This window comes from Lissotriton helveticus, chromosome 9 (genome assembly GCF_964261635.1).
Source record: "Lissotriton helveticus chromosome 9, aLisHel1.1, whole genome shotgun sequence".
Classification (NCBI taxonomy): domain Eukaryota; kingdom Metazoa; phylum Chordata; class Amphibia; order Caudata; family Salamandridae; genus Lissotriton; species Lissotriton helveticus.
Window position 1 is genome coordinate 151,434,096 of NC_136070.1, and position 22,252 is coordinate 151,456,347.

The 22,252-nt window shown below is 50.4% G+C and overlaps 2 protein-coding genes across 3 annotated transcripts in view; one reads left to right on the forward strand and one right to left on the reverse strand.

The window, feature by feature from the left end:
* The window catches only part of FANCM (FA complementation group M), an 837,191-nt gene that overhangs the window by 276,519 nt on the left and 538,420 nt on the right, over positions 1-22,252 (forward strand). The gene's annotated exons all lie outside the window — the stretch shown is intronic.
* Positions 1-22,252, reverse strand: part of LOC144781056 (heme-binding protein 1-like) — a 102,889-nt gene that overhangs the window by 61,396 nt on the left and 19,241 nt on the right. Inside the window, exon 2 of the mRNA XM_078659681.1 lies at positions 3,038-3,129. Coding sequence (XP_078515807.1) covers positions 3,038-3,129 — 92 coding nt within the window. The remainder of the gene's footprint in view (positions 1-3,037; positions 3,130-22,252) is intronic.

Sequence of the window (22,252 nt, forward strand, 5' to 3'; positions counted from 1 at the left end):
TCCTTAACCTTTTTGTGCGCGTAAAACAGCCGCCATTTTGAACACCATGGCTTCCCTGCTCCCGCCGAGAGCCAGCGCGCCTCTCTCCCCCTCCTAGCTTCGCCGGCATCCCCCGCATACTGACAACCCCCCTGCCTGCACCTGCCGCGAATCATAAAACCCCTCTTCAGCGCTGCTCTGCCCCAGGCCCTCGTCCTGTTCCCAGCGCGACACCTCCCTTCTTCCCATTTATGATCCCCGGCCCTTTGATGCAAACCCCCTTTTCCCCGTGTGCCCGTTCGTCTTCCTCGTTCCCAGGCCGACACCCAGCTCTGCCGATACTGTTCCTTGCCCCTCCCCGTACAATAGAAAGTTTCCCCCCAGCAAGGGATCCCCGGGTTGATCAAAGCTCCCCGCCCTACGAGATCCGATCGAACCCCACACACTCCGTGAATCGGCGGAATATCCAGCTGCGCGATGATCATCACCTGTTGTGAACGGGGCGGGGACTTCCACTGTAACCTTGCGTGGGAACGGGCTGGGAAGGGGGGATTCTGAGGATGTCTTTCCGTACATCAAAGTATCAACGAGAATGTGTTACATGCAATAAAGAGATAAACTTGTGTATAAGAGGCCAGGCCTCAGGGATGCAGTTAGAGCACCTCAGAACGATACCTTCTCCCCGTTTTGTTGTGTTCTCCTCCGGAGAGAATAAAAACCTTGTTTCCTGCCTTCCAGTCTCCAGCGCCTGCCTCTTCAATAGTTTAACTTCTTTGTGGGTTCAAGAGGCGACACCACCGGGCAATACTTAAGGATCTTATATTCTGGTTGGTAGTGCCACCGTTATTTCAACAGTATTGCGACTTATATAGCGCACGTATCACCCGAAGGTATCAAGGCGCTTGCTTTGGGAACCCGTCCTAGTATTCCCCTGTGAGATACCCCGGCAGGGTATCCACAAGGTGAAAGCCAGGCATCCCGCCGCGAGGGGCCATAGTGGAGATTAAGCAAGCTATTGCCCAGAGTCGCAGAGTGTGACCCCGTGAGTCGAGTAGGCACCGGAGCGAGAATTGTCGAGTCCGTGGAATTTTTGAGCCCGAGACCCGCCGAGGCAGGGAATCGAACCCTGGTCCACGGCCGATCTCAGCATCCGGGTCTGCCGCCTCTAACCACTGAGCCACACTTCTCCTATTCGTTCCTGTTGTCCATAGGGCTTTTGGACTGTGGTTGTGTCCCTGAAACGCATTCACATTTGCATAGACCAACAATGCAACCTGTGTGAAATGGAAGTGAAATTTTGTTTGCCACAGATTTCTACTACAGCCCTGAAGGTAGAATTTTGAACTTTGTCACTGTGAGTTTCTGTGGCAGCCCCAGAAATGGTCAGTTAGAATAATCCAGTCTGACGCTCTTATCCCCCAGCAAAGATCGCTTTGAGCAGCTATAGTTTCACAGACAACAGTTACAGATGTTCTATATGTTGTTTATTTGCTGATCCATGCTAAATTGTGATGCTAAGTTTTTAACTTTTTGGTAGTTGGTGTTTTATAACCAGTTATTTGGAAGAGCTCAAACTACTTAACAGGTTTTTCGCGTGCTGTCTTAGACTTTTTTTTGCATGAGATTGATTTTACTGGTTAAAGCTAAACGGCTCTTATCCATTCAGGTTTTCATTGCTTTGTAGTGATCATTGAAGTTCTGAGAGTCCTGTCGATACTAGTAAGTTGGTATCATCAGTGTATTTCTGATAACCTGCAATTCTCTTCTTAATCTCCGTCATTCATGAAGTGGTTGCTACACATGTTAATGAGGTGTAGGTCTAACGGGGATCCCTATAGACTCCTACAAGAGATTTTAGAGAACTTTATCTCATTGGATTGTGCTGTCAGTCTCATTGAGCGTTTTTTCATTAATAATCTTAAACTATTTCATTATCGGGAATTTCATTTTTCTGTACACCTCTTGGATCGCCTGGTCAGTGGTAGTGGCATTCCACTTTGTTGAACCATAGTCTTGCAATACACCGTCATGCTACAGATCAGGATTGAATTATCTCATTTGCACTGGGTCTACTTACATGTTTACAGCCTTGAAATAATCCCAATGACGAAACGTGTTGGTTGCCTGTGTAATCTGATGCTGTATATTTGTTCAATACAAGCTATAAATATGGTAAATAAAAATTGAACGATGCACCATTGGACTTTTTGAATACTACAATGGCTCCACAGCAAAGCAATTAATGGACTTTCTTTTGTGTGCTCCGGTATTCTTTGGTATGTAATTCCTTTGCCAGGCCCCTCTTCGGCTGAGCTCCATACCCCAGGTGGTAGGGTTCACATACCGAGAGAGCACCAGTTCTGTAAAATGGACCCTTTCTGTTTACATACCTCTCCCCTGACTTGTTCAAGGGTTATGTAGATGCGGGAAAATGATAGCATGGCCATCACCTTATGTATCACAAAAAGTCCAGCATGGAACCTCTTAGCATTTTTTAGCAGATGGTTTAGTAGCATGTTAGCAGGAAGAACAAACTGTGAAATATTTATAATCACAAAAGCAGAATGTGCAGATCATTTTTCAGTGTTCAAGAAAGCATAGAGGTAAGACATAAAAAATAAATTGTGGACATATTTTGACGACCAAAACAGGAAGGGAGCACTTAATGGTAGTTCCAGGGTGAATTCTCAGGGGAATGCAACACAGATAACTACTACGAGAGCAGACTGTTGGGGACTGGACCTCGGAAAGGGGTGGCTTTCTTCAGGAATGCTCGATTGGTTTCAGCAAACAAACCAAGGACAGCACACTAAAGTTAAGTAACATTTTAAAATTAAGTAAAATGTTAAATTAAACAAGCAGGTGTTTTACCATATCTAGGTCAAAAGTTGGTGGCAAAAACAGGGCTCAGTGTTCATAAAATTGTAATCATTTGTAAGCCATCACAATGAACTGTAGTGTGCAAAAACACAGTGAACAAAATGAACACTGCTTCTAGACTTGCAAGGTCAGATGAACATTTTCCTTTGGATTTCAGAAGAGTAGGGATTTGGATTACCTTTTCTTTGCGCTGTAGTAGCAAAAATGGCACCCTCTCCCTCTCTTGCGGGTGATTATTTCTGGTGAGCTGCTGGATGGGTTCTGCCATCTCTGTGGGAAATTAAAAATAGAATTGTGTTAATATACCTGTTTGTGTTTTATTTCATGGTGATACTTCAGAGCAAATGACGGAACATTTACCATTGAAATACTGCAGCTTTCTGGGAGGGAACATTTTCTAAACAGTAGTTTGTTTTTTAAAGGTATTTATGTTATGGTTTAATTTTTATACCACATTGATCATATATCTACACAATCACTTGTTTCCCCCAGATGCGCATTTTCCGGGAAATTTTGAAAATCCAGACCTTTTTCCTGTTATATAAGAGTGGCCGCTCTCTTTGCCTTTTATTGAGGATGGCATGTTCCCTCTGGTATTGTTAGCAGTATGACATTTCAAGTCGGCCTGACATTTTAATGTTAATTGACCCTAGCTACCTCTTTTGACAGGATGGAATCTATGACTTCACCATAAGGAAGGTGACCTTACTACTAAACATGTAAGAAACAGTGGACACGACAAATGTTCCATGGTACTTCACATACTACACAGCCTCGTAAAAAGTAATTTTGCCCCAGTATCAAGGATGCGTAGTGTATAAATTGTTGTGAATGATGGCTGTTGATTTTGCTCTCTGTACCATATAAATTGATTGGTATATGAACAGCTGTGGAAAAGAAAATGCGAAAGATATAAAAATACAAGGTTTGCACTCGGAAACTACATCAAGAAAGGCAACTGTCCATTATACGGAAAAAAAGTATTTTAAACAGTAAGGAACATCGTCTTCCTGATGCAATTGAAAGATGGCTCATATAAAAATATTTCTTTTTTTTTTTAACTTGGAGATGTGCAAGAATCAATAAAGGATTTAGTCAGATCATGCCCCTTAGTTTGCATTCCCCTTGAAATCACAAAACGGAGCTAGGACACTTGTGTGATACATTGTACTCTAGTGTCCAAGTGTGTAGGACCATCCCATGATGATACTTTACCTAGTGGTTTCACATTATAAATGAGAGTGACATACTGAAATAGAAAAATGGTAAGGGATGAAGGAGAAAAGGTGAACCAAATCACTCACTGAAGGGGAATTGGTAAATTAATTGGATATGCATGTTTAACAAAGTATGTGTGGACCAAGAGCCAGTTGTTCCTGACCTCTGCCACCCAAAGGTCAACAAAGGCACATCCATTACGGGAGGGCAGTACCTTTAAAATTGAACGTCTACGTCTGTTTATCCCGTACTTTTTTTCTATTAATATTTCTAATTTGTGAGGAGCGTAATGTTCTACTGTAATACCTATGTTTTTAGTTATTTCTAAACAGAGCCTCAAACTCTGGAAACCCTCCGTGGTTTTGAATCAGTAAAAACATGTGCATCTTCTTAGTGTACGCTGCTCTTTACAAACAAATGTTCCTTGATACTACCTTAACGGGTTACTGCAACACCATCTTTGCAGACCATCCCAAAGTGCAGATCAGGAAACTGAAGGGAATGCAAAATTAAGCTGGAACGATAAATCTTAACCTCAGGAAGTGAAAAGGTATTAAATCCCAATATGAAAATCGTCCATTGCCTCTCGGTGGAACAGAGAATTAACCTTAAAGTACTGCTCACTATTAACTACCTCTTAGAGAGTGAGGAACCAAGTAAATCCAGTGGCTGGCCCCTTGCTCCGTCCGAAGTAGGGTACTGACATTTAGCCACTCCACCTTAACCAGCTGGAAGACATTGTAAATGTAAATGTATTGCGACTTATATAGCGCACGTATCACCCGAAGGCATCAAGGCGCTTGCCTTGGGAACCCTTCCTGGCTTTTCCCTGTGAGATAACCCCTACTGGGTGTCCCCAAGGTGAAAGCCAGGCATCCCGCAGCGGGTGGGCCGCCGTAGTGCAGATTAAGCAACTATTGCCCAGAGTTGCAGCGTGGGACCCCATGATTAGAATAGGCACCGAGGCGAGAATTATCGAGTCCGTGGACATTTTGGGCTCAGGACCCTGCCGCGTCGGGAATTGAACCCTGGTCCCGGGCCAGACCTCTGCATCAGGGTCTGCCACTCTAATCAGTGAGCCACACTCCTCCACATTAATGGGGAAAAAAGGACAAAGGAAAGTTTACCAAAAGCTTATGGTGCTCAACTTTGGAACTATCTCAGATATTCACTCGAAGTGCAAAGAAGCGGTCTATAATTAAGACCATACCCTTATGGAAAGCAATGATCTGAGAAAGCGGATTGTGAACCAATACCTCCCAACACTCCCTTTCTACCTCGTGCAATGGCCGAGCAATACACAGTAGCCAGAGAGACACCAGCATTAAGGCTCTTCACAACTTTCCTTAATTTATCTACTCCTTTCTGGTTTGATTTTCCGAGGGGCTTGAAATACAATTTCAAACCGATCAAAGTGTGAGACCACTGGCTGGGGCCCTCATAAAAGAAACAATAGACACAACCCCATGGGTCCTATGACTTTGATAATTAATGAGAAACTTCTTATTTGGAAGCAATCTGGCCTCTTGAACAATGATGAGTACCTTTACCTGAAAGTATCCAGACCATCCTTTCCCTGGTTATACACACTGCCCAAGATACATAAAGATCTCCCCTTTCCTCCTGGCAGACCTATAGTCTCAGGGATAGGGGGACCAACAGAAAGAATAGCAGAACATGTTTACCTTTTTTAGGGACCGCTGGTGAAGAATTTGCCCTCCTATATACAAGATTCAAAACACATACTGAGCATACTGACAGACATGGAGTGGCAACAGGGCACCACATTGGTAACAATGGATGTGGTGTCTTTGTACACTAGTATTAACCCCAATCTTGGCATGGAAGCTATGAATAAGACATTGTCCAATAGACCAGCCTCACTATGGGCACATACAAATATGTTGGTATCGGGGGCGTGGCTAAGATGGCGGCCTGAACGGACGTACCTTGTGTGGCTCCCCGGCCCTGAGCCCCACTGCACGGCACTATAAGCTGAATCCCCCCTTCAATTTGGCTCTAATTTCCCCCAGGAGCACCTCGCCAACACGGAGCAATCCCCGCCGTGTTCCTACAGAGCAGCGACCGCCTGCAGCCCGCTGTGCCTGTCGCCGACATGAGCGGAGCAATGGCGGCGGGGAACTGATAACGCCTACCGGAGCTTCCTAGCGGAGGGGCAGCCTGCGGACCAGTGCATTGAGCGCGGACGGGGGAGAGACGCACCTGGCCCCCCCTTCACCTTGCTCGAATTTCCTCCAGGAACGGGTATCCGGCGTGAAATCCCCCCACCGGGTTCCTGCAGAGCAGCGACCGCCTACGACCCGCTGTGCCTGCCGCCGGCGGGAGCGAAGAAATGGCGGCGGGGGACTGACACTGCCCAGCGGAGGTCCCTGGCGGAGAGGCAGCCTACGATTCTACAGCGCTGAGCGCAACCGGAGGTGAGACGCGCCTGGCTCCCGGCGGGGGCCGGTCGGCGGACACTGGTCGGACATACCATTGAACCCATGTGCGCCGCCGGAGGGCTTCCAGCTACTTTAGTCCCCGGCGTGGGCATACACGGGAGGCGGACCCGACCAGCGCGACGAAGACCGGCGCACCGGGCGACAGCAACCCACACCCTGCCCCAGCTCTTCGCTGAGGGCAGCATAGCCGGTAATATTTGCCCCGAAACCGGAGCGCGACCCGCAGCAACCTGCTCTCCCACCCACAGACGCAGGGCCTGCTGCTATCTCACAGCGCCGAATCAGATCAGGGGCCCCGGGCGCTCCAGGCTCGAACAGGGGACACGCCCGGGCTACACCCACGGTGGGGACTTCCTGAGCCGCCCCCATCACTGAAGCCAGTGAGCCCGTCCCGCCGCAGTCCAGCCGCCGCGGAGGCCCGCGGCTGGTGCCCGGCCCTCACGAGGCTCCGCTCCGTCGCGGAAGCCCCGCGGCCCACATCAACGGGGACAGCGCCAACACAAGCCCGAGAGAGGACTTGCCAGACCGTGGTGAGCAGCGACAACGACGCCTCAGGAGCTTGCTTGTCCCAAGGATCAAGGCGCCTGACGGGTGACCGGCCTACTACACCATCCCCACAACTTGAGGCCTGTCCGGGACACTGAGGGTGCGCTACAGTTTTTGGCGCTCACAATCTTTGCTACGCCCTGGGGGCTCCACCAGGCGGGATTCCCGGACCCCTGACGGGCATGTTCACCTCAAGACTGGCGACCTAAAGCCCCTCTTCTTGCCTTGCTGCACTGCTGAGGCCGGGCCCTGACGCGCGGACCCGCTCTTACTCACAGAAGCGCCTGCCCGGGGGACCCTGCACAGCTCCCCCCCGGACTCTCCATCCATCCTCGACCCTACGCCTGGGGGATCTGGCCGCCCCACTGCCTGACCGCCATCTCTCACCCCCAGCGCCGGCCCCACGAAGATCCCGGAACGCCCGCTTGTAGTCAAAGACTCTACGCCTCCCCACCACCGAGAGGGCGCCTGCCGGACCCCTGCAGCTCCCCAGACCCGGATCCGCGGCACCCTGCCCGGGCACCATGGCTCACTCCAATCGCAAAGGGACCCGGAACATCGTGGACCTCATGCACAAAAATGCACCGAAGGGGGATAAAGCGCAGACAATGTCATCCCCGAAGCCCCCAACTAGCCCCCAGGCGTCGGAAGACGAAAATGCCCCTATCACCAAGGCCTTCTTGGCCTCCCTCTTCAACACCCTGAGGGAGGACTTTCAAACCCTGAAACAAGAGCTGACCGGGGAACAGCGGGAAATGCGCCGCGACATAGACGGCCTGGGCGAACGGGTGGCATCATTGGAGGAGGCAGACCAGTCCCGCAGCATGGAGGTGGAGAGGCTGCAACAGGAGATCCTTAGGCTTCAAGATCAGCAAGTGGACCTGCAATCGCACTCGGAAGACTTGGAGAACCGTTCCAGGCGGAATAACGTACGGGTCCGCGGAGTCCCACTGCAAGCCGAGAAGGACAACCTGGTCGAATACCTACAAGACTTGTTCCGGGACATCCTGGGGGAACCCCGAGACTTTGCGATTCGGATTGACCGAGCTCACAGGGTTGGCATGGCGCGCCGAGCGCCGGCGCCCCCGCCGGACATCCTGGCCTTCCTCCCAGACTTTCCTCTGAAAGAACGCATTCTCCGGGAGGCCCGGAGAGCACAACCAATCCGCTTCCGAGACCAACCTGTGGCTCTTTTTCAAGACCTTTCCACTATCACCTTGCAGAAACGCAAATCCTTCCGGATAGCTACGACCTATTTAAGAGACAATGGAATACCCTATTCCTGGGGTCACCCATTCCGCCTGATCTTTAAATGGAAAGGCTCTCTCCATCAGCTCAGGTCGCTCCGTGAAACCTGCACTCTGCTGGACATTGATCTACCGGAGGGTTCTGGCTCTAGAGACACCTCCCCACACCGGTCACAGAATGATCCGTCCCAAAACACGGGGGATGGTTGGCAAACAGTACGTCGGAGACGACCCCTGCGACACATCCCGAAACCAGACCCGGCGACAGTTGCTCAAGAACACGAAGCGGCTGTGCAGGAAGTGGCGGACAACACAGCAACTGATCTGTAAGACAATGTCATCTTGGGGGGATTTTCCTCTCTTCTAAATGTGTCTCCCTGGGGTGACAGGCCGGGGGGCCGCTGAATCGCCCACTGCCATGGTACCCTTTCCATTGACTTACTACGGACCTGTGTCTTACACGAGTAGGCCCGAGACTTTGAACTGCTCTAGTTGGTGGGGGTGTTCTGGGGGGGGGGGGGGGGGGGAGGACCACGAGAGGGTGGAAGGGTATCCTGTTCGATCTGAGAAGGACCAATCTGTTGGGGTTAGGGTGGCCCCCGGGGAATGGTTGGGGATGGGAGTTGCAGGGGGGGGGGAACTGTGTTGTGAGTGGAGGGGGGTGGGTATTGAGGGTGGGTACCAGTATGCCTAGGGATTTCTACAGTGTTCAAATGCCACCTATACTCTTCCACGCGCAACAGCGCCCATCGCTGTCATGCTCGGTTGCTTCCACGTTCCCGTATGATGACTGACACGCTCAAAGTATTGTCTCTCAATGTAAAAGGCCTCAATAACCCGGTCAAGCGGAGGGCAGTCATCTCCTATCTAGAAAACTCTGACGCTGACATATGCTTGCTGCAATAAACCCACCTCCTAGCTAAGGACCTACACAGGATGCGCTCCCGAGCCTTTCCCCTGCAGTACTTTTCCTCTCTCCCATCCAAGAAGGCAGGGGTAGCCATCCTTGTATCCCGACGCTTTCGGGGACGGGTGGGTGCCAAGACAGGGGAGGTTAAGGGACGCCTTCTGGCCCACACCTTCCTGATAGGGGCTACCGCATTTACGATAGGCTCCATCTACGCTCCCAACACGAACCAAGACGCCTTCCTGAAAACTGCACTCTCTGAAGCGCTGCAATCACCTCACTCTCAGCTACTTATTGGGGGGGACCTCAATCTTGTCATGGATACGAATAAGGATAGATCCGGGCACCTGTTGGACCCGGTCCTTTGGGCAGGTTCACCCCGTGACTTTTTGCTTTTTCCTAGCCTGTTTTTGGAACCTGGGTTGGTGATTTTAGGCCTCTGCGCACTTTTTCACTGTGGTACAGTGTAAAGTGCGTGTGCTTTCTGTGTATGGATGGTGAGCGCCCTGCCCTCCCATAGGAATGAATGGGAAATATGTATGCCCATGGTAGATTCCTGATGCGTGGGGAGTGCAGGGGCGAGTTTGATATGTATGAACTCGTGAGAATGAATGCTGCAGAATGGTGTATGCGGCATGGCTGTGTGTAGTCTAGAAGCGCCACTTTTAGAAGTTGGCATAATTGTGTAGTGAGTCTGCTAGCACGTGATTGGCTGATGGGCCTGGCCCAGGCATGCCTGGGCCTGTTGGTAGATGGACTGTCTGGAGGAGGGGGTCTGAGTCAAGCCGTAGATGAAAGGCCCCCCATCTGCTGTTAGGGGGGAGTGGAAAGAGCTCTGGTGGTGCCAGGCTGTGTCTGTCGGCCCACCCTGGATGACTCTCCCTCCCGATGGCCCCCTGTCACCTCTGACCTGAGGCTGACAGGCGAGGGAAACCAGATACTCCCAGAGCTTAGGGCTCGCCTACACAAAGACTTCTAAAGACTTCAAAGCTTTTTCTGTGGATAAGAAGGGGCTCTGCCCCTTCCAAAATGTTCTTATTTCTCTGGAGTTGAATCGACCAGGGGTGGGTGCTGCCCAGCTCCTGGATGCCTGGACTCCTGGGGGACCCCTCTGCCCTGCCTGGGCTGAGGAGGGGACTTGGCTTTACCCCTGGGAGGCTCTGGGACCGTGGCAGCATGGAGAGGCTGCCTTTTCCTGTTGAGAGCGCTTTCTCTGGACTTCCTAGCGCTTAGGAGCGCTTTTATGCTCACTTATAGCGCTGGACGCGCTGAGGCTTCTTGCCCGTATTTATTTAATTATTTACGAGTGCCCACCTCGATCTGCCGCGGAGAAAACAACCACGAAGGGGCCGCGACCGGATTGGCCGGGACCCGAGGAGAGCCGTGCTCTGATTGGTCCTTGGACGGGAGCCCGGTCCAGGAGCCGCGCTGTGGTTGGCTGACTCCTGGAAGCTGCGAGACGTGGTGGGGAGCCGAAGAGGAGGAAGGACGCATGGTGGCCGGGAGAGGGCTGTTCCCGCTTCCCCCTGCCTGGGGAGAAGCTCTGGGTTGTCGTTGCCGGTCTCCCGTGTGGAGAGGGAGACCGGAGATTCCCCCGCCGCCAGTGGAAGCCGCCACATCGAGGCCGGCGGGAGGAGCTGCCGTCAGAGAGCCCCCGCGTGCAGCCGCCGCCTCAGGAGACCGGTGAGTGGGGTGCGGGCGTTTGACCGGCCCTAAGACGCTGATGTATGCAGGGCGGCCCCCGATGGTAGTGGGCCGCCCCAACGTCGCGCAGAGCCTGTAGAGGCTCCCACAACCCGGGGGCAGTATTTGTGCCAGAGTCCCCCGTGAGGGACTCCAACGGAGCGAGGATGCTTTGGGCGGCCCCGCTTGGCAGAGGGCCGCCCCGACGATCGCGGGGCATATTACTTGGAGCCCTGTGAGAGGCTCGTGCCCGCATGTTGTTTGGTGAGCCTGTTGAGGCTCAGGAGGGCGTTTTCGTGACTCGAGTCCCCCGTGAGGGACTCCAACTGCCCTAAGTCGTGTTCAGAGCCTGTTGAGGCTCTTGGGGGCCATGTTAGATAAGTAGGGGCGTCGGGGCATATTGTCGGTGCCCGTCCCCTCCTGCCTGGGAGAAGCTCGTGTCCAGGGAGGCTCCCGGGGGCATGTTGCTTTAGAGCCAGTGTGGCTCCAACGTTTGACCCGTGTTGGCCAGGGCCTGTGTGGCTCCAACGTGCGCAGTGTTTGTTTTAGAGCCTGTGTGGCTCAGGTGGCGCAGATTTGTTCTAGGGGCTACTGAGAGTCCTGCCACAGCTTCTGGTACACAGTTGCCCAGCACTTCGTGGGCAGCTGCCACGTTTAGGCTTTTTGTACTTTGAGACTGGCGCTGCATGGTAGCGCACCCTGACTTTGGACTCAGGGCATCTTTGCCCCACAAGGCCAGTTGGCCTAGGGACTGCCACAGGTAGTGGCTTATGTAGTGTTGGCGCAATGCGATTTCTATGCTTTTAATAGTAATTGCCTACTGTGTGTTTTTGCGCTATGGACTTATGTTATGGCACCTCTGAATGTTTATGCATTATGTGTCTTTCTTTCCAGGCGCTGCACCTCTGAATGTTTAGTCATCCTGTGTCTTCTTGCGCTGCACCCCTGAATGTATTTTACTGCATCATGTGCTTTATTCTTAACACCTCTGAATGCTTTAGGTCTCATGTGTTTCTCTTTATTACTCCTCTGAATGTGTTTATGCATCATGGGTAAGGTGTTCTGGTTTATACCCCTAAATGTGTTTATTCTTAGGTGGTTGTCTTTTCTACTCCTCTGAATGTAGGTTTATTGCATCATGAGTAATGTATTCTTTCTTAGACCCCTAAATGCTGTGTGATACTTCGGTGGTTCTTCTTTCTTAGTACAGGTGGTCCTAGTAAGGTCCTGGTCCCCTGCGTGACAGTCTCCCAAGGAGTTTAGGGTTGCGTAGGTGGTACTTACCTGTTCCCAGTAGTTACTGGATGTGATCTATAACTGTTACTTTGTGTTACAGTGAAGTTTATATACTTTTATTCTAATTTCTGACAAGTATTTCTATATCTGCAAAGTGTTGATTCAGACAGTGGCCCATGTGGCCCTGTCTTGTAAATAATCCCTTGTGAATATTGTCGTGCCAGTTGGCACAATGTACATGTGTGATTTCTATCTGATATGTTTTTGACAATACAAAAGTTATTTTAATATAACCTTGTGTGGAGTCTCTTTTGTGGTGTACCTAGTATGTTGTTGCTGTTGTGCGCTGACGCAAATGCTTTACACATCGCCTCCGAGTTTAGCCTAGACTGCTTGCGCCATGCTACCTAGAGGGTGAGCAGGGGTTATCTTGGCGTGTGACTTCCTTGCCCTGACTGGAATGGTGGTTTCGGCCTGGCTTTGGCGTCAGCCTTAGCCTACCCGAAATAGCCGGTTTCCAACAGCACCGCTATGGCGACACTGGCGCGCTTTCAGAGGCAGGTAGAGCCTGGTTGCAGGAAAGGGACCTCTTAGATCTCTGGCGGACGATACACCCCCACGCAGCGCGCTACACATTCTATTCCCATGTACATCACACTTATGCGCGTCTAGATCATTTCTTGGGTTCCTCGGCGCTAGCCCCTCACATCACTGAGATTTCCATTGTCCCAGCGGCCCTTTCTGACCATGACGCGGTGGAGCTGACACTCAAGGTCCCTAAATCACCACGCACCCCTAGATCGTGGAGGCTCAACGAATCCCTTTTACAGAGACCGGCCTCTGTCCGACAACTTCACAAATGCATTTCTGATTACCTCGCCACTAACGATACCCCTGCGGTCTCGATCTCGTCCCTTTGGGGGGCCTTGAAGGCTGTGGTGAGAGGGGAACTGATAGCCATTGCGGCCGCTGATACCAAGGCTCGCAAAGAAAAAAGGGCTGACCTCACAGCTAAAGTGGCGGAGTTGGAAAGGGTTCATAGCCGCACATGCGCCCCGAGAATCTGGCGCCAGTTGCAGGCTGCCAGAGCTCAACTGGCCGGCCTTGACACTGACAGGGCGGAGTTTGCCGCTCTTAGTCTCCGCCACACATACTATGTGGGAGGCAACCGCACCGGACAACTCTTGGCCAGCGCTTTAAAGGCCAAGATTCAGCGCTCGAGGATCACCACGCTCCTGGATGACTCCGGTAATGATATTGCCGAAGACGCGCAGGTAGCCTCCGCTTTTCGTTCCTTTTATGCCTCCCTGTACAGCGCGGACAGAGTGTCGCCGACGGCAATGGACGCATATTTGCAATCTGCTGACATCACGCCACTGTGCTCAGCGAAAACGGAGGCCCTAGACACTCCTATTTGCGCTGATGAGATTCTCACTGCTATCGCCCGCCTCCGCCCGCTTAAATCTCCAGGCCCGGATGGCTTCTCATCCGGTTTTTATAAAACCTTCAGCCACATACCGGCCCCGGTGCTCGCACGGCTGTTTAACTCCTTCGAGGGCCCGAGCTCCATACCGCCGGACATGCTGGCAGCTGACATAGTAGTGCTGCCCAAACCGGGCAAACTTCCGACACACTGCTCTGCGTTCCGTCCCATTTCCCTACTTAACTTAGACCTGAAACTATTTACAGGGGTATTAGCGGCCCGCTTGAGCCCATGCCTCCCGGGCATCCTCGAGCCGGACCAATCGGGCTTTGTCCCGAACCGCCAATGCAGCAACAATACTAAGCAGTTACTACACCTTGTGGACAAAACTCAGTTTCAGGACTCGGATTCGGCATTACTGGCCATCGACGCGGAGAAAGCTTTCGACCGCGTCGATTGGGCCTACTTGCAGGCTGTCCTGCAGCGATACCACCTGGGCGATCGGTTCCAAGCCTGGATCGCGAGCTGCTACCACCGCCCCATGGCTCGACTCAGACTAGGTAGCCTCAGATCGGACCCTTTCGAGATACAGAGGGGTACTCGCCAGGGGTGCCCTCTCTCGCCCCTTTTATTCGCCTTATACGTGGAACCCTTGGCACAGAAAATTCGAGACAACCCCCGCATCACGGGCATCTCCTTCGGCCGTGAACCCCACGTTGTGGGGCTTTACGCCGATGATATTATCGCTGCTTTAGACCGTCCGTCGAGCTCGATACCTGCTTTCCTGGAGGAATTGGAGAGCTTTAGAGTGGTATCCGGCTTTAAAGTCAATCGGGGGAAATCCTTGATCTTACCTTTGGGCAGTCACGCCCATCCCAATGCCCCACCGAATGACTTTGGTTGCGACCTACACACCTCCGCACAACTCCCGTATCTGGGGATTACTCTTACTTCCTCCACGGACTCCACAGTGGCCCTTAACTATAACACGTTGTCCTCCCAAATCCGAACTGACTTTACGCGCTGGTCGAAACAGCCCCTCTCTTTGCTAGGCCGCATAGCAGCAGTTAAAATGTCCGTTTTACCTAAAATCCTGTACATATTCCAGACCCTCCCGGTACTACCGCCACCAGGCGCGCTTGCAGACCTACAACACGCTATCCACCAATTCGTCTGGGACAAGAAGCGAGCACGGCTACACAAGCAGGTGGCATATAGGAGTGTCGATGAGGGCGGCCTCCGGATCCCCAACCTCCTGCAGTATTTTCAGGCCTCACAACTCCGCTACTTGGTGGAATGGTACAGACCGGAATCAGAGAAAAGGTGGCTATTTCAAGACAGGGCAATGGCTCAGACGTCTTTGTGGAAGGTCCCATTCCTTGCCCGTCAGCATAGGCCACGATACCTCCTTCGCTCCCCCATTACACGCACCATCATGAGAACCTGGGACACGGTGGCGGTCAGGAGAGGCCTAACGACTTTCCCTTCCCCACTCACCCCTCTCTTCGATAACCCTGCATTCCCACCGGGCACCGACCCTCGCGCCTTTTCACAATGGCGTGCTAAGGCATGCCGTTCAGCCGGTCATCTCTTCGATGTGGAGGGATTCCTCCAACTCCCCGATATCGCGCGAGACTATGAAATGACTAAACCCCGCATGTTCCAATACTTCCAACTCCGCCTCTTTCTCCTGCACCCAAACTGTGCCCCCCTGGTCGGTCGGCAAATGACGCCATTCGAACGCTGGCTGGTGTCTAAGGACTCGGATAAGCACCTCATCTCAGACCTCTACAAGATGTTATCCCCTGAGATCGAACCGGTTAAGACGGCAGGACAAAGATGCTGGGAATCGGAACTTGGCAGAACACTTTCGCCCAACGAATGGGGTTTCATACACTACAGAGCAGCACACACTACCCGCAATACTAGTGCCAGGGAATCTGCGGTGAAACTGGCCATCTATTGGCATCTCAGCCCGGCGAGACTCAACCAGGGTAACCCTCTTCGAAGTGCGCTATGTTAGAGGGGCTGTGGCGAAAAGGGCACCCTGACCCATCTCCTGTGGGACTGCCGCGCTCTGCAGGGGTATTGGAAGGCGGTTTTGGATGATATAGACTCCACATTTGACACCGAAATCCCGCGCTTCCCAGCATACACAATTCTAGGGCTGCCCAATGCGCTCACATTCCCCCTGAGGTCGCCTCGTGGCAAACAGATGGGCATTGCCATGCAAGCAGCGTCACAACACGTCCTGTCACTTTGGGGGTCGACCACCTTACCCACTCACACTGGATGGTTACACAAACTGTGGTTTACCTTAGGCATGGAACGTACACAGGCCACGCTCACACACACAGCTGATTCATTCCAGAAGACCTGGCAACCACTTCTGTCACTCCTATCCAGAGAATTTTACGAAATCACGTGTCCGAAATACCTCCGCATTCTGCGACTTACGGACCACCCACGAGGCTAAATACGATTCTATACACCTTGATGCACATCAACCTGTAGAAGCTATACTGGAAAATCTGGACAACTGGCATACTGGTCGGGGAGGTGGGTGGGGGGGAGCGTTGGGCGTTGGGGGGGAGGTTGGGTCTTTCGTATTGTTGTATTTGATCACAGCTCTTACATTGCACCTTCACCGATTTCTAGGCAACGCTTTTCGATATAGGCATGATCCGTTTGTATTCCTGTCGATTTGTAGAGAAGACATTTATGCCTGTCTCGCTCGCACTATATGCTGATTGTATATCTATCGCATTGCATTGCCTGTTTTCTTTGCTCTTAAACTTAATAAAAACACTTTTGAAATTAAATATGTTGGTATCCATGATGGACCTTATCCTCACTAATAATTTCTTCATGTGCGACCGCAAATGGTACCAACAGAAAAGAGGGGTGGCCATGGGTTCTAAATTCTCCCCCTCCTTTCCTAACCTCTTCATGGGAGCTCTGGAGGCGGACCTTATCTGGGGAACCAAAGGATCACAATATATCGACTCCATCATTTTTTGGGGTCGGTATATTGATGATTGCATATTACTTTGGTCTGGTTCTGAAGAATTACTACAAAACTGTTTTGATTACCTCAACAGTAACACTTGGGAGATCAGGTTCACGATGCAACACAGCAAGAGTAGCATAGAATTTCTAGATTTAGAATTTTATGTCAAAGACAATGCACTACACAGCAGACTCTATAGGAAACCGACCTCGTGCAATGCTATTCTGCATGCATCAAGCTCACATCCACTACATCAAATACGTTCTATCCCTTATGGTGAATTTCTCCGAGCAAGACGGAATTGTAGTGAACAAACAGAATTCAACAATTGCATCTTGAACATGAGTGATAGGTTCTCAAGAAGAGGGTATTCTGAGGTAACCATAAATAGAGCAAGAAAGAGAGTAAGAAAAACTAAGAGACCAGACAGTCTCAAGAAACGAACTGAGCCTAAGTCCTCCAAAAACATTGTGAGACTTATAACAGATTACAGCGCATTACATAACACTGTGAGAAAAAGTTTTAACAAACACTGGAATCTTTTAAAAACAGACTCTACAATGAAAGAATGGATTCCAGATACGCCAGCAATCACATACAGGAAAGGACAAACATTGAGAAATAGACTTAGTCCCACTGTCCCCCGCAACACCACTGTCAATGACTGGATGACAAAACACAGCACCGGTTTTTTTAGGTGCGGATTTTGCTCAATGTGCAGGTGGGGGAAACATGGGACTAAAACATTTACAGGATTTGACAAGGAAACCTATAACATCAAGCAGAACATTACCTGTGTGACCAAATTTGTTGTCTACATCATAGAATGCCAATGTGGCGAATATTATGTGGGTAGCACCATTAGGGCTCTCAAAGACAGGATGGCAGAACACATGAGGGCTATACAAAAAAGAGACCCCAAATATCCAGTGGCACTGCATGTTGCAGAATGCCAGCCTATGGAGGACGATGTTAAAGTTCGCTTCTTTGGCATTGATGTTATTCCACTAAATATCAGAGGTGGAAATCGCGAACTTACACTGAGGCGAAAGGAAGCATTGTGGATAATGTGTTTACATTGCATTGAACACGGGCTCAATTATGACCCGGAGTTACAATTCTTCCTAGGGGACTGATTGACCTAGTTACATGTTATCAGGGGTTGCCTTGGTCGTGTAAGTGTTCATTGTTCGATATAAGATAGGTATAACCTTAGACTTCATTGGTGACCGTTTATCACAATCATCTTTCTCCAAATAAGTCCAAGTTACTAACTGTTGTAATATATCCGAATTACACTGTTCTTAATAATTATGTACAATCTTGCCTATGACTGTTTTTCATAACCTTACTCTGTATATAGAAATAGACGTAATTCACCACGTGCTGCCATATACTTCCTGAAGTTCAACAATGTACAGGAATAATTCTCTGCAATATTGTATTCGAGTCACAAAGTCACTTGGAGGTGGGTGCTCTTCGTGTCCTCTATGACACATTTGGTGCGGCTGAATACTGTTAAATTGCTCGCGATTCACTGACTAGTTGGATTTACAGCCTTAGTAGTTTTGTTGCCGCTGATCCAAATTTACTTTCCGCATGACAGCAAGTCTCATGAGATGAGGATAGATTTAGTTCCTCGACAACCTCTCATCGAAAACCGTATGGAACAGATTTGTTTTCTTTCGGGTTGATTTCGCACATGAATTCTATTGCCGGCACCCACAGGACTCGATACGAGGTGCCGCAAGAATGTATTAATGGCCGATTCCGGCATTGCCATTTACGTTCTAGTCTTTCAGAGAACGAGGGTATTTAATCCCAGTCTCCTTCCGGTCACGTGTCCGTATTTGGAACACGGAGACCGGGAACCAAATGTAAATGTAAATGTATTTCGATTTATATAGCGCACGAATCACCCAGGTGTCTCAAGGCGCTTGCTTAGGGAACCCATCCTGCTATTCCCCTGTGAGATACCCCGGCAGGGTATCCACAAGGTGAAAGCCAGGCATCCCGCCGCGAGGGGCCGTAGTGGAGATTAAGCAAGCTATTGCCCAGAGTCGCAGAGTGTGACCCCGTGAGTCGAGTAGGCACCGGAGCGAGAATTGTCGAGTCCGTGGAATTTTGAGCCCGAGACCCGCCGAGGCGGGGAATCGAACCCTGGTCCACGGCCGATCTCAGCTTCCGGGTCTGCCGCCTTTAACCACTGAGCCACGCTTCTCCAAAGGAGGAGGGATACTGTGTTTACGGTGAGTTCACTTACGATGTGAGACAGGAAAGTTTCCTGATCTGTAACCTTAATGTTAACACTCACAGGGACCGCTAATAATGCCGATTTACTTTCAGCTTTGCCCCTGCAGACACTTCCGGATTTATGACGTACCCGCGTGAACCGGAGCCTGTAGGTGTATCCCCTCCCGGTTAGAGGCTTGATGAGCACACTCATTCAGGTATTTGGATTTACATTATAACTCTAGAGATTGTTGACCAACCGTCTGTTCTCACCAGACTTCAGGACCTATAACATACTGTAAGTTTGAGGCACTTGCATTTTTTCTTCCTAGCACGGCCGATCGAACATTCTCAACCCGTTTGCTCATGAACTCAGATTTTCGTTGGGAAACCACTACTAGAAGATTGAATTAACCCCACTTCGTTTGTCACTTATATTTACGGGGAGTGGTGATTTTAAGATGATATAACGCCAGGTACAAAACAAGGCGTTACTTAAAGAGAACCGATGAACAGAGGTTCCTTCTGACACATACATGCCCTTTTTATATTCTGTACAGGAAGGTACCACCACACCTGGAACCTCCCTAGACGATAGAAGCGTTTTTCCTCCTTTCCTATGATACACGTACCCGTCTGGGACGTGTAGGACTACCAAGTTCATACGGTGAGAGGTTACTTTTCTTGTGTATGTCTGCATACAGTATGCTAGACATCTAGTCAGTAGTCTAATGATATCTGTGGATCTACAGATACACGGTGACTAGGGGTAAATAGCAACAGATGTTTTTCCTGGTTCATCTTCTCCCTTCTTTCCCTCCCGCCCAAATAACCCCCGCCCCCTCAATTTATCTTCCCTACTGCAGCCAATAGACTGTGTAGACACATCACTTCAGACCTATAGGATTTTAGGTCGTGTCATAAGGTATGAGAGTTTCTTAGCGTGCAAATAATTTCTTTCACAGTGATTGCTGAGATTGGCCATGCATGCGTTCACTTCACACAACAGACATGAGAGTGACTTCGAATGGTGCATGTCACGCCGCCATACTAGGCATTCTTGTGGTGTTCCTTTTTTCCATTTTATAGTGAAGCTTTTTATCTGTCAGAATATAAAACTCTCAAACATCCCACAGTTTAATTCCTGACCAATGTGTTTTATATGGAGAATGTGATCTTTTGATATAAGCTTATGTTCACCACTAAAATCATATGTTCTCCATACCGCCACTATCTTCACGGTTGATGGAATCTTCCAACCACGGTTCGTGGGATCTTTCTGTTTAGACACCTTGATCATTGGACATACCCACTACTGTACCTAGTGCATGTAAATGTAAAATTGTATGTACATGCACTGAATATGACCAAGTGTTCCATATCTGTACTTTTATGCTTCTTTCCCAGCCCTGAGGAGTCGCAGTGATTTTGTTCCCACGCGACGAAACACGTGTCGACTGGTTGTGGAACCAATAAACCTACATCCATTACCTAAGAAACCGAACAGGATTGCAATTGTCTTAATTTTTGGTTTTATGCATAGAATGTTGTAAACTTCTTAACCACTGTTGAAATACCGCGATTGTTGTGTGCGAGGGCATTGCTGTTCCCCATTATGGCGGAGGCTATTCTTCGGACGGAGTACCGTTGAGCTGCGAGGGATACATCCTGGGCCCCGATTGGCGCAGCCACCCCGAAGGACTGTTAGTACGGAGCTGATCACTATTGCAGTGCGAGGGGCTTCACCGCAGGCATTCCAGACGCCTACTGGATCCAGAATAGCATACAGCCTTCTAATGTGTGGTGTGAGCGCGGGGATATGAGGGTCCGTGAGTGGAGGGTACGTGAAGCGTCATTCCTCGTGTGTGTGCCGAGAGTACAGTGTGGGGGTCAGCTGCGAAAGGGGAGTCCCCACCCAGTGACTGTACATACCTGCGGGCCTGCGACATCCATCCGGGGGGCGGAGGGGGAGGTTGCGCAGAGATCCCCTCTAATAACAGGGAGAGTGCCATCTCGCACCCTGATATCCCCTGAATCGGGACAACTGGAGAAAAGACATTCCGGTGTGTTGTCCCCTTGATGTTCAGCTTGGGGGCTCTGCCGGGGTGTGATATAGATTGACTGGAGACACCGAACCTGGGGTGACGGTCCGGCGCACTGATAGAGGTTCCCAGACCCCAGGCCCTAGAAAGGAGAGAGGGACTGTCAGAAACGGCTGGACTATGGGCAAAGACAAACAGACGAGGGGAGCCCAGGCCAACAAGATACTGCAGTATATGATATCGGGCCGACGACATCCGACCACTCCCCACGTGATCCTGCACAGGCGCAATATCCTGGAACCATGGCCCAAGATAAAGCTGACATCCTAGCTGCCTTAGAGACTCTCGAGTAGCGCTAGAAGCCAAGATGGATACCACGGCAATGGATATTAACCATCTGCGCCTGGACCTGCGGAAAGTAGCGGACCGAGTCACTACGACGGAAGGGGACTTGGGCACGATGTGGGAGGAGAGAGTTGAAGACACGGAGGGGCGATCGAGGAGAAATAACCTCTGATTTCTTGGTTTCCCAAAAAAAGCGGAGGGCCCGGCAACGGACCTGTTCCTTGAACAATGCATAGGGTTGGCTCTCACCAATATCAGACTCTCTAAAATGTTGGCTATAGAAAGGGCCCATTGCTCCTTGGGACCCCCTCCGAGACCAGGGGCACCGCCTAGAGCCATGATCGCTCGTATATTCAATTTCAGAGACAGGGATGCTACACTGCAGCATGTGCGCATTCATTGACGTCCCAGGTTTGATGATCAGGATATCCAGATCTTTCCTGATTATACCAAGAAGGTACAGGACCTTCGGAATTATTTCCTAGGGGTCAAAAAGGGACTCAGATCATAACATTAAATAGAGTCTGATGTTTCCGGTCCGGCTTTGTGTTCAGCATGACGGCAAGGTCCTTTTTCACTCCACACCACAGGAGGCCATGGACTGGATAGGTCTCGCCGAACAAGACCAAAACAGAGGCTGGCGAGAACAACGAGAAAAGTCAATGCCGCGCCACTGGAGAACAGGAACATGGCCCCACAAAGCTCCTGAGATGGGACGGATAGTGGTGGGCCCAGACGGCACCCTACAGACAGACTTGGAAGGCATACCAATACATAACTCGTTCTCCCCACTTTTCCTGGTACAGGAGACTCAATCGCAAGAGGAGGGAAGACCTAGCTGAACTGAGAACTTAAACAGCAACCCCTTAAGACTGACAATTGGTGAAAATGGAACAAAGGGGTGCCGAGTTGGACTGCTACGGACTCAGCTGCTGTAAATATAGGGTTTAGCAACATGAGTGCAGCTGCCTACGATGATGGCTAATAAGGGGGGGTATGCTTCTTAGACTATGAGACACAGATTTACTACCGGGTTTGAGGC